Below are 16570 nucleotides of genomic sequence, written 5' to 3' on the forward strand. Positions count from 1 at the left end.
TGAATTCAAATGGATTTACCCAGCTCCCTATCGCCTAGCCCACAGTGCAATGCATTCATTGCTTTCTGCACTGTAAAGTTATTTCTAACCCATTGTTTAAAGTAACTCTCCTGAGAATAAAATAAATAAGACATCAGAAATCCATTCTCTCCCTTCATTCATTACTAATGGCCCAGTTTGTGACAGAGCTCTAAATACCCCAAAGAACATTGATACACTACATGACCAAAAGCCTGCTTGTCGAACATCTCATTCCAAAATCATGGGCATTAATATGGAGTTGGTCCCCCCCTTTGCTGCTATAACAGCCTCCACTCTTCTGGGAAGGCTTTCCACTAGATGTTGGAACATTGCTGAGGGGACTTTCTTCCATTCAGCCACAAGAGCATTAGTGAGGTCAGGCACTGATGTTGGGCAATTAGGCCTGGCTCGCAGTTGGCGTTCCAATTCATCCCAAAGGTGTTAGATGGGGTTGAGGTCAGGGCTCTGAACAGCCCCAGAACATTATTCCTCCTCCACCAAACTTTACAGTTGGCACTATGCATTCGGGCAGGTAGTGTTCTCCTGGCATCCGCCAAACCCAGATTCGTCCGTCGGACTGCCAATGGTGAAGCGTGATTCATCACCCCAGAGAACGTGTTTCCACTGCTCCACAGTCCAATGGGGCGAGCTTTACACCACTCCAGCCGATGCTTGGCATTGCGCATGGTGATCTTAGGCTTGTGTGCGGCTGCTCGGCAATGGAAACCCATTTCATGAAGCTCCCGACGAACAGTTCTTGTGCTGACCTTGCTTCCAGAGGCAGTTTGGAACTCGGTCGTGAGTGTTGCAACAGAGGACAGACGATTTTTACGCTCTACGCGCTTCAGCACTTGGCGGTCCTGTTCTGTGAGCTTATGTGGCCTACCACTTCACGGCTGATCCGTGTTGCTCCTAGACGTTTCCACTTCACAATAACAGGACTTACAGTTGACCGGGGCAGCTCTAGCGGGGCAGAAATGTGACGAACTGACTTGTCGGAAAGGTGGCAACCTATGACGGTGCCACGTTGAAAGTCACTGAGCTCTTCAGTACGGGCCAATCTACTGCCAATGTTTGTCTATGGAAATTGCATGGCTGTGTGCTCGATTTTACACACCTGTCAGCAACGGGTGTGGCTAAAATAGCCAAATCCACTAATTTGAAGGGGTATTCACATACATTTGGCCATGTAGTGTATCATATGAACCTCTTACCATCATCTAGTGTGATCTCCTGGAGCCCCATGGAGCCTAGAGGCAGCTTCTCCTTTGGTTCCTGCTTGATGTTCACCCTCCCTCTGTCGTTTGATGAGAAGAGGGAATGGGGTGCCGGGGGACACTCCTGGGGGTCGATACCAGAGGCCAGCCCCTGGGCGCTGCTCGGGGACAGGTGCCTCAGGGGATCCCCAGAGGAGGCTGATGCTGACGGGGAGTTGGAGCAGGTTGCTGCTACTCCAGGGGTGGGGGAATACGAGGCAGGCAAGTTTCTGGCAGAGTGGTAGCTCAGATTATACTCAGCCTGTAGAGCAGCTAGGTCAGAGTCCGAGTGGGAGCAGTGGGATATTAGAGACTGCAGCTGGGTTGCATTCTGGGTATGGGTTCTGGCAGACTGGAGAGTGGCGACAGAGAGATCAGGTCCAATGAGGCTCTGGTACATCACACCTTCCCTATGAGGGCTGGAGGCAGCTGGCCTGGGCTGGGCAGACTGAGGTCGATTGACCTGGGGTGCGGCAGGGCCAGGTCTCATAGGAGAGCTGGCCTGGACGCTGTAAGGCACATTATGTTGTGTGGCCTGGTAGACAGGCTTTGTCTGAGGGGGTGGCATTGGATCAGGTGTATGCATAGGGGTTATCCGCTGGTATCCCATACTGGGACTGTAGCTGTGGAGGTGAGGGGAGTGCTGAAGAGGCGAGGAGCCTGAGGGAGTGTATGCTGGCTGGGAGGGCGGACCACAAGGCACAGGGTGACTATCAGAGGAACCATACAAGGGCCTGTCCTGAGAGAAGGCCCCGTCAGAAGAATTCAGCTGGCTGCTGGTTGGATATAGGCCAGGGAGATTGGTGCAAGTAGACAGATAGGTTGAGTCGGTGAGCTCCTGCTTCACCCGAGGAGCCACAACTGCATGGTCACTGGCAGTGGGATAATTGTGTGGAGAAGCACCAGCCAAGTATGTGAAGTTTTGCGTTTGGCTTCTTCTCCTCTTCCCGTTGCACACGTAGAACTGCACCTGGACTGCAGAGCTCACAGTGGTGTTGTGGTAGGTAGGAATCTCAACCACGATTCTGGACTGCAAAGAGAATGTTTCAAAATTATTTATCATCTATTCAAGGGATCCAGGGTTTGGGAGGTCGATTTAATGTAGGCTAACTTTAATAATGTAATTTACGTTTCTACTTACTCTTTTACTCTTTTCTTGAATAACTTTTCCGTCAACTTCCCACTGTGTGTGTCCATCTGGAGAGATAAAACATCACAATTAACACATTAAACCTCTGTTGAAGTTGTGTTAATGAAAATATATATTCCTTTTCGTTTTTATACCTTTTCACACTACTGAGCCAAGTCAAGTAAAGCTGCACTGTGCTGGCCTGGTTATGCATCACCATAGTTGATGGACCAACTCGGTGGCCTCATGGTTACACTAGCCGCCCTGAGATTGGATGGTTGGGAGTTCGATCCCCGGCCGAGTCATACCAAAGACAGCTTGGCACTCAGCATTAAGGAGATAGATTGGGGGTAAGACCCTGCAATAGACTAGCATCCTGTCCAGGGGGTGTACTTGTAATCAAGCTGCCTCACGCTACAGAAACAGGAGATAGCCTCTTGCTCCTATGAGCCATTCCGGCTCACACAAGGCAAGGCTACTTTACTATAGTTTCTGTAACGGTGCTGGAAAGAACATATCCAAGCGAGTACGGTTCAGGAAAAGGACAAACCAGGTTTCTCGTCTTGCCTTTCTATGAACTCTATAAAGTCAAGGCTGTGTCAACGTCTCTTACCAGGGCCTTTCTCCAGGAAGATGACCTTTGACTCTGGGGATATGTTGGAGCCGGTGATTACCATCTCCTCCCCCCCACTGACCAAGCAGCTGACGGGACTGCAGCTCTGCATCTGGGGAAGATCTGTGGCCGAGCGCTGGGCTGCAAGCCAATTACATTTAACTATTACATATACTGAACAGTGAAACAACATTAGGTACTGTATAAAGTAATTTCATGACCAGGAAAAACTCTGGCCCCAAGTTATAGCCTTTAACTAATTATTATACCAAGAACTTAATATAGGTTATATAAATAAAGATTATTCCTGCTCAAGTCCCATAATCGGGAAAAACTCAGGACTCTATGAATCATGTATAGTATAGTATATACAGTATGTAGGCCGGCCTACTGAATAAAGGTACTCACAGCACTCCACAGGAATAGAGGCAGCTTGCAGACACAGGACCTTGCCGCTGGGCTGAGGGATGTACACACGGAATGCCACTCGCACACGTGTGTTCTTCCTCCCGATGTCTGTCTCCCCCTTCCTGAGCTCAATGTCAGAGTTCCTCAGCTTCAGGATGCCTGCACAGTCAATACTGTCGAGGGAGAAATACAAGCATGAGACAACATTATATAAAGGCCATTTGAATATAAACATGTCCATTTTATTATTTACAGTAAGCTAATAATAATAATAATTTTGGGGTGCTTACATTTGTCCTGTAATGGAAATGTATTTTTTTGCATATCCCAACTCCCACTGAGGCACCCGCAGGGAGTGGGGTCAAGGCCAGGGTGCCATTGTACAGCCCCCCTGGAGCAATTCGGGTTAATTGCCTTGCTCAAGGGCACAGCAACAGATTATTTCACCTTCTCGGCTCCGGTATTCAAACCAGCAAACTTTCGATTACTGCCCAACGTCCTAACCTCGAGGCTAATAAAGAATGACCATAATGCTATAAATAGTTCATATTCTTCACATGTAATTTTATGACGTTATGTAGTTTGTTGAATAGTGACAAATAGGTATCAGATAGTGTGAGACTTAATCCAGTGTCTAGAGACAAAATAATGTCTGGATTCTTCTATTATGGAAGGCAGCCACATTTCCATGACAAAATAGTTATGGTCTGTCTGTTTCTATTTCTTCTAGGTGTAGAAATATGCTTATTCTTAGATGAAAATCCATTCCAATTTTTTAACACGCTATCATCTGTTCTAAATCTTCAAAAATGATTAGAATTCACAGTGGAAGCCATTTTACATTTTAAATCATAATACCAATAAATCACAAGCACAAATGTTATATTTTTAGCCTTGTGATGCTTTGAAAACATAAATATTGTATGCTTATGACCAGTACCTGGTGGACATATTGTTTTCTGGGAGGAGAGGGATTTCCAGAACCTTTGTACTGCTTATTACACTTTCCTGGCAAGCAGTAGCCACCGTCTTTCCCGTTACTCTGTGCACCTGGTAGAAGACATGTGGTCTCAAGTACCGATCGTCTGCCGTTCCAATGAAAATCTGCAGGTTGACTGGCTTCTCGTTGTATCCAATGAGCTGTAAATGAAACCAATCCATAGAAATCATATAAGCATACTACCGCATTTGATTTACAAATATATGAATACACAATGTTTCACTTATTCTTATGAGCACTCTTTTTCCGAGAGCGGTTTTCTAAGACAACGTGATGTGGTTTTACATTAAAGAATTGTTCTGTGTACTGTACATTTGAATAACTGTGTTTGGATCTGTTTAGAAACAGTATGCCAAACCAATGCCAAAGCTCTGTACAGATAGCAATACACTCAGACAATGTCTAAAATGTGAACTGCACTATGCAGTTTACATCCTGGATTGCCCGCACTGAAATTACCCAATTGAAACCATTTGAGGTCACCAAAAATAAGTTGTGCCACTGAAGAGCCAGCATGAGGTTGAGAAATGTCCAACACGTCTATTTGATGTAATGTACAGGGAAACACTGCTAGTGGCATTACAGAGGACTAGAGAGTGAAGCTGTGATGAAGTAATGAAGCCACCCCAAAATAGACTAGCTGGTATATATTACATGAGAGGCAGGCCTTAATAAAGCTTAGCTTATCTCAGCCTGCATCTGATCCAGAAATGGTAGTCCAGTTCCACTGCAGTCCTACTGGCAAATAGTGCTCTGCTAGACGGTACCCACTGGCAAATAGAGCTCTGCTCAATGTTAGGTGATACTCTGAGCCCTGATCCAGGGATTGTATTCCAGCCCCACTAGCAAGTAGTGCTCTGCTAAACGTTAGGTGATACGCAGAGCCATGGCTCTGGTGATATACCCAGTGTGATGCCCAGTGTGATACCCCAAGCACAGAATACTTAAAATGTTAAGAGATCAAAGGGTGTGGTTGTTGGTGTATGTGCAGCACTTTGGAGTAACTAGAGTATGAGCTGTGATCCATCCATGGGTTTAAATGCATACACCTTGGATCACCTTCAGTGATGCTATCTCTTTCATAGTTACCCAATGCTTAGGTGTACCTCCACTGTACTCATATCCTTCCATATCCTTGTCTGTACATAATGCCCTGAATCTATTCTACAACGCCTGGAAATCTGCCCCTCTTCTCTGTACCCAACGCACTAGAAGACCAGTTCTTAAAGCCTTTAGCCGTATCCTTATTCTATTCCTCCTCTGTTCCTCTGATGATGTAGAGGTTAACCCAGGCCCTGTAGCCCCCAGTATCACTCCTACCCCCCAGGCGCTATCATTTGTTGACTTCTGTAACAGTAAAAGCCTTGGTTTCTTGCATGTTAACATCAGAAGTCTCCTCCCCAAGTTTGAGTTATTCAATGCGTTAGCACACTCTGCCAACCCTGATGTTATAGCAGTGTCTGAATCTGAGCTTAGGAAGGCCACCAAAAATTCAGAAATGTCCATTCCAAGCTACATCATTTTCCGTCTAGATAAAACTGCCAAAGGGGGCGGAGTTGCAATCTACTGTAGAGATAGCCTGCAGAGCTCTATCATACTATCCAGGTCTGTGCCCAAACAGTTTGAGCTTCTACTTCTAAAAATCCACCTTTCCAGAAATAAGTCTCTCACTGTTGCCGCTTGCTACAGACCCCCCTCAGCCCCCAGTTGTGCCCTGGACACCATATGTGAATTGCTTGCCCCCCATCTATCCTCAGATTTCGTACTGCTTGGTGACCAAAAATGGGATATGCTTAACACCCCGGCCGTCCTACAATCTAAACTAGATGCCCTCAATCTCACACAAATCATCAAGGAACCTACCAGGTACAATCCTAATTCCGTAAACATGGGCACCCTCATAGATATCATCCTGACTAATTTACCCTCTAAATACACCTCTGCTGTCTTCAACCAGGATCTCAGCGATCACTGCCTCATTGCCTGCATCCGTAATGGGTCCGCGGTCAAATGACCCCTCATTTACATTTACATTTTAGTCATTTAGCAGACGCTCTTATCTAGAGCGACTTACAGTTAGTGAGTGCATACATTTTTTCATACTGGCCCCCCGTGGGAATCGAACCCACAACCCTGGCGTTGCAAGCACCATGCTCTACCAACTGAGCTACACGGGACCCCATCACTGTCAAACGCTCCCTAAAACACTTCAGCAAGCAGACCTTTCTAATTGACCTGGCCCGGGTATCCTGGATGGATACTGACCTCATTCCGTCAGTAGAGGATGCCTGGATGTTCTTCAAAAGTGCTTTCCTCTCCATCTTAAATAAGCATGCCCCATTCAAAAAATTCAGAACTAAGAACAGATATAGCCCCTGGTTCAACCCAGACTTGACTGCCCTTGACCAGCACAAAAACATCCTGTGGCATACTGCATTAGCATCGAACAGCCCCCGCGATATGTCCACAATCAGTTAGGAAAGCAAAGGCTATCTTTTTCAAACAGAAATTTGCATCCTGTAGCACTAACTCCAAAAAGTTTTGGGACACTGTAAAGTCCATTGGGGAATAAGAGCACCTCCTCCCAGCTACCCACTGCACTGAGGCTAGGAAACACTGTCACCACCGATAAATCTACGATAATCGAGAATTTCAATAAGCATTTTGCTACGGCTGGCCATGCTTTCCACCTGGCTACCCCTACCCCGGCCACCAGCTCTGCACCCTCCGCTGCAACTTGCCCATGGCCCCCCCGCTTCTCCTTCACCCAAATTCAGATAGCTGATGTCCTGAAAGAGCTGCTAAATCTGGACCCCTACAAATCAGCTGGGCTAGACAATCTGGACCCTTTCTTTCTAAAATTAGCCACCGAAATTGTCGCAACCCCTATTACTAGCCTGTTCAACCTCTCTTTTGTATCGTCTGAGATCCCCAGAGATTGGAAAGCTGCCGCGGTCATCCCCCTCTTCAAAGGGGGTGACACTCTAGATCCAAACTGTTACAGACCTATATCCATCCTGCCCTGCCTTTCAAAAGTATTTGAAAGCCAAGTTAACAGATCACCGACCATTTCGAATCCCACCGTACCTTCTCCGCTATGCAATCTGCTTTCCGAGCTGGTCATGTATGCACCTCAGCCACGCTTAAGGTCCTAAATGATATAATAACCGTGATCGATAAAAGACAGTACTGTGCAGCCGTCTTCATCGACCTGGCCAAGGCTTTTGACTCTGTCAATCACCGCATTCTTATTGGCAGACTAAATAGCCTTGGTTTCTCAAATGACTGCCTCGCCTGGTTCACCAACTACTTCTCAGATAGAGTTCAATGTGTCAAATCGGAGGGCCTGTTGTCTGGACCTCTGGCAGTCTCTATGGGGGTGCCACAGGGTTCAATTCTCGGGCCGACTCTATTCTCTGTGTATTTCAATTATGTCGCTCTTGCTGCTGGTGACTCTCAGATCCACCTCTACGCAGACGACACCATTTTGTATACATCTGGCCCTTCATTGGACACTGTGTTAACAAACCTCCAAACGAGCTTCAATACCATACAACACTCCTTCCGTGGCCTCCAACTGCTCTTAAACGCTAGTAAAACTAAATGCATGCTCTTCAATCGAACGCTGCTTGCACCCGCCCGCCCGACTAGAGTCACTACTCTCGGCGGGTCTAACTTAGAATATGTGGACAACTACAAATACCTAGGTGTCTGGTTAGACCGTAAACTCTACTCACATTAAGCATCTCCAATCCAAAGTTAAATCTAGAATCGGCTTCCTATTTCGCAACAAAGCCTCCTTCACTCATGCTGCCAAACATACCCTCGTAAAACTGACTATCCTACTGATCCTTGACTTCGGCGATGTCATTTACAAAATAGCTTCCAACACTCTACTCAGCAAATTGGATGTAGTCTATCACAGTGCCATCTGTTTTGTCACCAAAGCCCCATATACTACCCACCATTGTGACCTGTACACTCTCGTTGGCTGGCCCTCACTACATATTCGTCGCCAAACCCACTGGCTCCAGGTCATCTATAAATCACTTCTAGGCAAATCCCCGCCTTATCTTAGATCATTGGTCACCATAGCAACACCAACCCGTAGTATGCGTTCCAGCAGGTATATCTCACTGGTTATCCCCAAAGCCAACACCTCTTTTGGCCGCCATTCCTTCCAGTTCTCTGCTGCAAATGACTGGAATGAACTGCAAAAATCTCTGAAGCTGGAGACACTTATCTCCCTCACTAACTTTAAGCATCAGTTGTCAGAGCAGCTTACCGATCACTGCACCTGTACACAGCCCATCTGTAATTAGCCCACCCAACTACCTCATCCCTATATTGTTATTTACATTGTTATTTATTTTGCTAATTTGCACCCCAGTATCTCTATTTGCACATCATCTTCTGCACATCTATCACTCCAGTGTTTATACTAAATTGTAATTATTTTGCACTATGACCTTTTTATTGCCTTACCTCCATAACTTACTACATTTGCACACACTGTATATAGATTTTCTATTGTATCATTGACTGTACGTTTTGTTTATTCCATATGTAACTCTGTGTTGTTGTCGTTTTTATCGCACTGCTTTGCTTTATCTTGGCCAGGTCGCAGTTGTAAATGAGAACTTGCTCTCAACTGGCTTACCTGGTTAAATAAAGGTGAAATAAAAAAATTAAATAACATAAAATGTAGTGAGTCACAGCACAGCCTAGTTGTTTACTGGAGTTATGGCTTCCATGGCAATGCTCACATGTACACACACATGCTTGCACGCTCCTGTGTTAAATGAAGAGCTGTTTGTCTACAATAACAGGCTGTCTGTCTGAGGGTTACCATGTATCTGTCGTTTACAGAGAGAGAGAGCGAGAGAGAGCGAGAGAGCGAGAGAGAGAGAAAATACAGCATGAGATTAGGGCCGCCAGTGCTCGTGGTTGGTTGGGTTTGAATAAGCTACATCACCCCCCATATTTACTGAGCCTAATATATGAACAAGTGTCACAAACCCCTGATAACATTGTTAAACACATTCCTGATTCAAGTAATAACAGGAATGGAGTAATTGCACAAAACACCTACTCAACTTATTAGACTAAGTCAGTTCAGTGTAACAAGAACACTTCCTTTGATATCTCAGGATGTCACACGTTGATTGACACCTCAAGGTTACAACTGCAAACAGCAGTTTATCAAAACACAACTTTTTATGTGAACCAAGCATAAAGTTTGGCACAATCATATTGATCTTCTAGGTCAGAGCCGACAGTGACCCTCTATACATATATTTGTCATGCAGACCTGGATTCAAATAGTATGTGTTTAAATACTTTAGCTGTGCTAGATTGAGCTTGCCAAGTGCAAATACTATTTGGACCCAGGTCTGGTGTCATGAGGTTGTGAAATACTTTCTCTTTACCTTGACTACAGGGTGTCCCCCTGAGGCAGCCTTGATGGCCCCCCGACTGCCCTCTGTCTCGTAGTGGGCCCTGTGGTGGCCCCGTGGCTGCACATCCACCTTCAGCTCGCACTGGCCAAACTGGCTGGGCAGGGGCCAGTCCAGTGGGGGCAGGGATGAGGTCCTGGGTGGGGAGGCAACACAGGGTCGTATTAATTAGGCAGTAAATGGAAGAAAACAGACTGAAACAGGGAGGGACTACCTGAACTTGCCAATTTAAAAAATGCTAATTTTCCATTACAAAAATGTTTGCTACAGTGTGTGCTAACGAATACAACCCAGACATTCTTTCTCATAAACATAGTCATTAAGATTTGGTGTTAAAAAAAAACATGGAGGTCGGTGTTTTGTTCTTCACCTCTAGTTATGCTCTCCTGACCCTTGGCCTTGCTAAGGTTGCTATGGTAGTACAATGTCTGCACCATGCTGAGTTTTCAACTGGTGGTTAGCATGATGAAGCATACGTGAGAATTTATGAATAACAAACCTGAAAAGGGGTGTGTTGCCAGGTTTGGGTTTGCTCCAGGTGAAGTGTGAGGGAACTGAGAAAAATAGTTCTTCAAAAAGGCCATCCTGTTTTAGAGTAGACCCAGACTCCTCTGCAGGGGAGTCCAGGTTAGGCAACACGACTCCTTGGTCTTTGAGCACCAGCCCTGAGTCTCCCTGTCCATGCAGTAGACCCACGTGAGCCTGCTTAGAGGTCCTCCTGGTTTTGGAAGGAACGTCTACCTCAGGGAGGCTGTACAGGAGGGCCCCCATGGCACCAGGGCTTCCAACCATCCAGGTGTCCTCTGTTACGCTGCCCCTGGGAGAGTGGCCCGGGGTGGGGCAGGGGGACTGATGAGGGGATGGGGAGGGGGAAGGTCCGTGTCCATAGACGTCTGCGCTGGAGTGCCGTCTCTTTCCACAAGGTGATGTGGGCCTTGAGCCGGACCTGGAGGTGGGGAGCGGGTTAAGCCAGTTCTCGTCTGTGACGCTGTTGCGTGGAGAGTGACAGGGGGACTGACGGGGCGACTGGCGAGGGGACTGGTGGGGCGAGAGGGAGTGGGTGTTCATGAAGTACTGCTGCTGCCACAGCTCCACCCCGAATCCCACTGCGGCCTGGCCCTGTGGTGAGCAGCCAGGGGAGGCCAGGGGAGAGGCCAGCGGGGAGCCCATGGTGAATCGGGAAGTCGCCTCGTTCAGCTCAGCCTCCACGTCGTCGTAAACATGGGAGAAGGACTCACAGGACGACACGTCGGACAGCCAGCTCCTGGAGGACAGGCTGCTGCAAGGGCTGGGGTTCAGGGAGGATGAGTCCCTGTAACCGGGGTCCAGGGGTAGGTAGAGGTGGTCCCTGGACCAGGACCGTTCACGACCGCACTCCCCCCCGCCGTCTGCCCCGCTGATGGGCACGGCCTCCTGGCTGGAGCCCAGCTCTTGGTGACTGTGACCGATAGACGTGATCTGGATGCTTGGGCAGTCGAATGCCTTGGGGAGGTGTCCCATGGGACAGTATCTGGAACTGTGAACTTCATAGCTGGAGCTGGGGTGGTAGTTATCATAGGTTTGGAGAAGAGCTTGTTGAGAAGCAGCCTGATGGTGCTGCTGGCTCTGTTGTAAGTCCTGGGCCTGGCCAATAGGCTGATTGATCATAGACTGGGTGGTGTAGTATGGCGTGCTGTCACCAGGGTCTGGACCTGGGTATAAAAAAAGTACACTCTTAGAAAAGAGGCTGTCCCCATAGGATAACCCTTTTTGGTTCCAGGTAGAACTATTTTGGGTTCCATGTAGAACCCTCTGGAAAGGGAACCTGGAACCAAAAGGGTTATACCTGGAACCAACTGGGGTTCTTCAAAGGGTTCTCCTATGGGGCCTGCCCGAAGAACCCTTTTTGGTTCTAGATAGCACCTTTTCTTCTAAGAGTGTAGGCAAATTGAGGGGGATGTTCAGTTTCAATGCAACTCTTTAGGGCATATAGTAGCAGATAAAAATGGTGCCATTGCTCCCTGTATTACTCCATAGTCCAGGCAGAGGAAGAGGAGATAACAGACAAACAAATGATAATTCTCTGATCAACTACTCACTATCTACTACTCTCTCTTTTGATCTATCCTATAACACAGACAGCCTAGACTAGTCATCCATAGGTTAACCCACTGGGAAAGTTTTGTCATAAATGCCATTTCAGAGTCTCTCTACAAACTGTGGGGAAGACATAGAGATTAACATGTTTGGCAGGGGCCCCTGTGGCATGGCGATGGATAGATTAACAACAGCAGCACTCGCCAAGCTAAATCACACAACTAACTAACTGTACGTTCTCACAGCAGTCAACTGAGTAGCAGCAGCAAAAGTGGTGCCTTCTAGAGCTGGTCAGCGATATGGACAAAATTCCATATCGTGATAAATTGCCTGAATTGATGCAATAACAATAAATAGAATGATACATTTATATCATTCATGTGCACCACAGTTTTTCAAAATGATCCTACTACTAGTTTGATGGTTGTAGCCATCAATTGTCCCAATTACCAATATTACAAACTCATTTCAAACTTCACATTTCTCTAGTATAGGCTACTTATCTTAATGAACAATATCAGCAGAATGCCTGTGATAAGTGGTCGTGTCGATCATTTTCAACTCCACAGCCTACTATCCACACCAGTTCACACAGGACAAACATCCCTGCACACTGTCCTGCTCTGGCCTGGTCTGCACGCAAAATGCGAAGAGGGTGAGATGTCCAAGGGCTATGTGTGCCATGATATGGCGTACATAAAAGAACGGCCCTTCGCCTTGACTTATTTGCAAAATGAATGTAATTAATATAAATGTTATCTGATGCAACACCGGCTCGGCGGCCCCTCTGGCTGGGTGGTAGAGTGTGTTGGTGCCTGACTGAGATGCGGGTGCCATTCACAGGAGTTGGAAATTAGGAAGGAAACAGACAAGAGACTTGGCTGATGGCAACCAGGGAGTGGGCATCTATCAGTATGTTTTATGCTCTTCAATTACAATAGATATCACCTTTCCCTTTTCAAACCCCATTTGTAACTGACATTTGAGCCTTTCCCCAGGCCTTTCTCCGGAAATCTCTGTGCAAGACCACCCAAATGACAAAATGGACAGTTGTCAATACAATAGTGTTTTATTCTACAAATTACACAGTGATACTGAATATTGAGCCATCCGGATGTTGCATATGTCAAAATTTCAACTGGACCAGGATCTAATTAGATATAACCAAAACCAATTTACAACTGTGTAATACACTCCATGTCATTCAAGATGTCTAGTGTTTTCAGTGGCGACGCGTCATTTAGGGCATGTGGTGCAGAGCCGCATACAAACATGGTCTCTTTTTTGCTTTCTTGAGTAAGGCAGCTCCAAAATGCAGGTGTTTCAGCCTAGCTCAGTGCTTTCTGTGGTGGTGGTGCAGCCAGCGGGAAATACAGAGCGTAGGGGTTGGTAATGTTCTCTAGTTGAGCAGTGATTGGCTCAGAGTTCTGTCACTCATGGGGACACTATGTCACCGCAAAATGTACGGGTAGAGCTCGAAAATTCAAGCCCCTTGGGTGCTGCCATAGACTTACATTAGAAGTGCCCATCCAATAAGGCTCAAGGTCATTGGCCACAGATAAAATTACATCAAATCACATTACAGTGGCTTGAGAAAGTATTCACCCCCCTTGGCATTTTTCCTATTTTGTTTCCTTACAACCTGGAATTAAAATTGATTTATTGGGGGTTTGTATCATTTGATTTACACAAAAACAGAAAACTTGAGCGTGCATAACTATCAAGGCAAAACTGCTCCAGCTCCTTCAAGTTGGATGGGTTCCGCTGGTCTACAGCAATCTTTAAGTCATACCACAGATTCTCAATTGGATTGAGGTCTGGGCTTTGACTAGGCCATTCCAAGACATTTCAATGTTTCCCCTTAAACCACTCAAGTGTTGCTTTAGCAGTATGCTTAGGGTCATTGTCCTGCTGGAAGGTGAACCTCCGTCCCAGTCTCAAATCTCTGGAAGACTGAAACAGGTGTCTCTCAAGAATTTCCCTGTATTTAGCACCATCCATCATTCCTTCAATTCTGACCAGTTTCCCAGTCCCTGCCACTACCATGCTTCACTGTGGGGATGGTGTTCTCGGGGTGATGAGAGGTGTTGGGTTTGCGACAGATATAGCGTTTTCCTTGATGGCCAAAAAGCTCAATTTTAGTCTCATCTGACCAGAGTACCTTCTTCCATATGTTTGGGGAGTCTCCCACATGCATTTTGGCAAACACCAATTCATTTTTATTTTTTATTTATTTAACTAGGCAAGTCAGATAAGAACAAATTCTTATTTACAATGACGGCCTACACCAGCCAAACCCAGGCGACGCTGGGCCAATTGTGTGCCGCCCTATGGGACTCCCAATCACGGCCGTTTGTGATACAGCCTGGAATCAAACCAGGGGGTCTGTAGTGACGCCTCAAGCACTGAGATGAAACAATTTTTTTAAACAAGTTATTTTTTTCATTTCACTTCACCGATTTGGACTATTTTGTGTATGTCCATTTCATGAAATCCAAATAAAAATCAATTTCAATGTCAGGTTGTAATGCAACAAAATAGAAAAAACGCCAAGGGGGATGAACACTTTTGCAAGGCACTGCATATCTACCTTAGCTTTGATTGGACTGATCATGTCAACATCATACTTTCAAAATCTTAGCTAGCAAGCAAGACAAGCAGTCATCATCATGCATCAAGTCGGCAATCTACTGGCAAATCCTTTTCAATCCTTGTCATTTGAAGAGAAATTATAGATAAAACGTATCGGTGCTCATCGGCCATTGGACATAAACGTTACACAACAATTTGGAAATCGCAAATTTAACAATGAGTGCTAAATCGCCACTGCAGCCCCGGGTTCGATCCCAGGCTGTGTCACAGCCGGCCGTGACCTGAAGACCCATACGACGGCGCACAATTAGCCCAGCGTCGTCCGGGTTAGGGGAGGGTTTGGCCGGCCGGGATGTCCTTGTCTCATAGTGCTCTAGCGACTCCTTGTGGCGGGCCGGTCGGTCAACTTCGGTCGTCAGTTTGACAGTGTTTCCTCCGACACATTGGTGTGGCTGGCTTCTGGGTTAAGCGAGCAGTGTGTCAAGAAGCAGTGCGGCTTCACTCGACCTTCGCCGAGTCCATAGGGGAATTGCAGGGATGAGACACGATCGTAATTACCAATTGGATATCACGAAAAAGGGGGTAACGCCATAGTCCAGAAAAGTTTGAATACATTGACAATGCTATCAATCCAGCATGACTTCTGGCGCGTTCAAAACAACTGGAAACTCGGAACTGGTCATCCAACTCTGAAGTCCAAGTCGGGATTTCGGGCCTCTTTCTAGAGCCCACAAGAAGGATTGCCGCGCCACCTTCCTGTTCATGTGAGCACAGCACAACAAGGTGAGTCCAAAAATGTATTGTATGCTGCTGCATAAATGATGTAATATGCCAGGGAGATATGTATACTGTAGCTAATAAAGTATTACTAAGTGTATGTTGTGTAAGCTGTTAGTAGCCCATGTGCCTCACCCTAATAATTTGCTCCCCTTTTCACCTCATAAGTTAGCCTACTGTTCTGACTTTGTGGTGCACATGTAGCCTATAGCCGGTTTTAGAGAAACGTCATCATCGAATATTGTAAGAGCTTTCATTGTCTGCTTATATACACCCTGTTTATCCTACGGTTCTGACTTGGTGTACAGGGAGAATACTGTAAGAACGGACCATGTTCTGAATTCTGTCGCCATACATTTCAAAAGTGCTGAACAAATAGTTATTTTGGTGGGGTTTGCCCAACCAAGATTTACATGCTAAAATCGCCACTGGTTATTATGCACATTGATTACAGTACAATAATAAAACACTAGTGTGGTATTTTATGTTAGAACTTAAGCCTAACATTTAAAGATATAAAAAGTTAATGCTTATTCAACTTCATCTGTAGGCTACTCTAGGCTTATTAGGCTACTCAATTGATAGCCTAGGTTATGTACAGGGCTACAGTAGCCGACACATATGTCAATGACCGTAGCCTACAGTCGTGGTTCTGCTCGATGACCAGATACCGCAATCTAGCCAAGGCGAAACAAACAGTAAATGAACACCAAATGGGTAACTTTGTAATATTATATTAAGGCTTTGTGGAATACAGCGGATACATTGTAAAAAAAATAAATAAGAACTCACCTGTGGGGCCTAGCTGTTGTTGCGCGTCCTCCCCGAAAATAAGTCTGAAGTCCAGTTCCTCATTGCCGCTACAATTTACAGTAGTCATTCGGTCTTACAGGTCGGTTCTTTAACGTTCTTTATTCCTGGGTTGTTTCAAAACTGAATTCAAAAGGTTAACGATACAACAGGAGTGAATAATTTTAGTTCACACTATAAACAGCAACAAGAAGCCTATCCGAAGTTGTAAATAACTAAAGCGATTCCTAAATGCGTGTCCCCTCCAGGCGACATTTATTACGATTATATTATATTCTCTTGATACTTCACCAGTTCAGTTCTGGGACTAAAGAAGAAGCATAGACAATAGTTTGACTGTAGGTACTCTCGATGACTTATGAAGTAGGCTAGCAGTCTACTCTAAACTTCCACATTACAAACAAAGCATTAAAGACAGCTCGGTTCATGACG

The 16570-nt window shown here is 45.9% G+C and overlaps 1 protein-coding gene across 1 annotated transcript in view; it reads right to left on the reverse strand.

Moving 5' to 3' along the window:
- The window catches only part of LOC121576894 (nuclear factor of activated T-cells, cytoplasmic 3), a 28216-nt gene extending 11654 nt beyond the window's left edge, over positions 1-16562 (reverse strand). Inside the window, exons 1-8 of the mRNA XM_041890447.2 lie at positions 16121-16562; positions 10383-11574; positions 9857-10019; positions 4368-4567; positions 3428-3600; positions 3020-3160; positions 2419-2474; positions 1236-2307 (exon numbers count right to left, since the gene is read on the reverse strand). Coding sequence (XP_041746381.1) covers positions 1236-2307; positions 2419-2474; positions 3020-3160; positions 3428-3600; positions 4368-4567; positions 9857-10019; positions 10383-11574; positions 16121-16208 — 3085 coding nt within the window. The 5' untranslated portion in view covers positions 16209-16562. The remainder of the gene's footprint in view (positions 1-1235; positions 2308-2418; positions 2475-3019; positions 3161-3427; positions 3601-4367; positions 4568-9856; positions 10020-10382; positions 11575-16120) is intronic.
- Positions 16563-16570: the final 8 nt, after the last annotated feature.

The sequence above is a fragment of the Coregonus clupeaformis genome, chromosome 11 (genome assembly GCF_020615455.1).
Source record: "Coregonus clupeaformis isolate EN_2021a chromosome 11, ASM2061545v1, whole genome shotgun sequence".
Taxonomy (NCBI): Eukaryota; Metazoa; Chordata; class Actinopteri; order Salmoniformes; family Salmonidae; genus Coregonus; species Coregonus clupeaformis.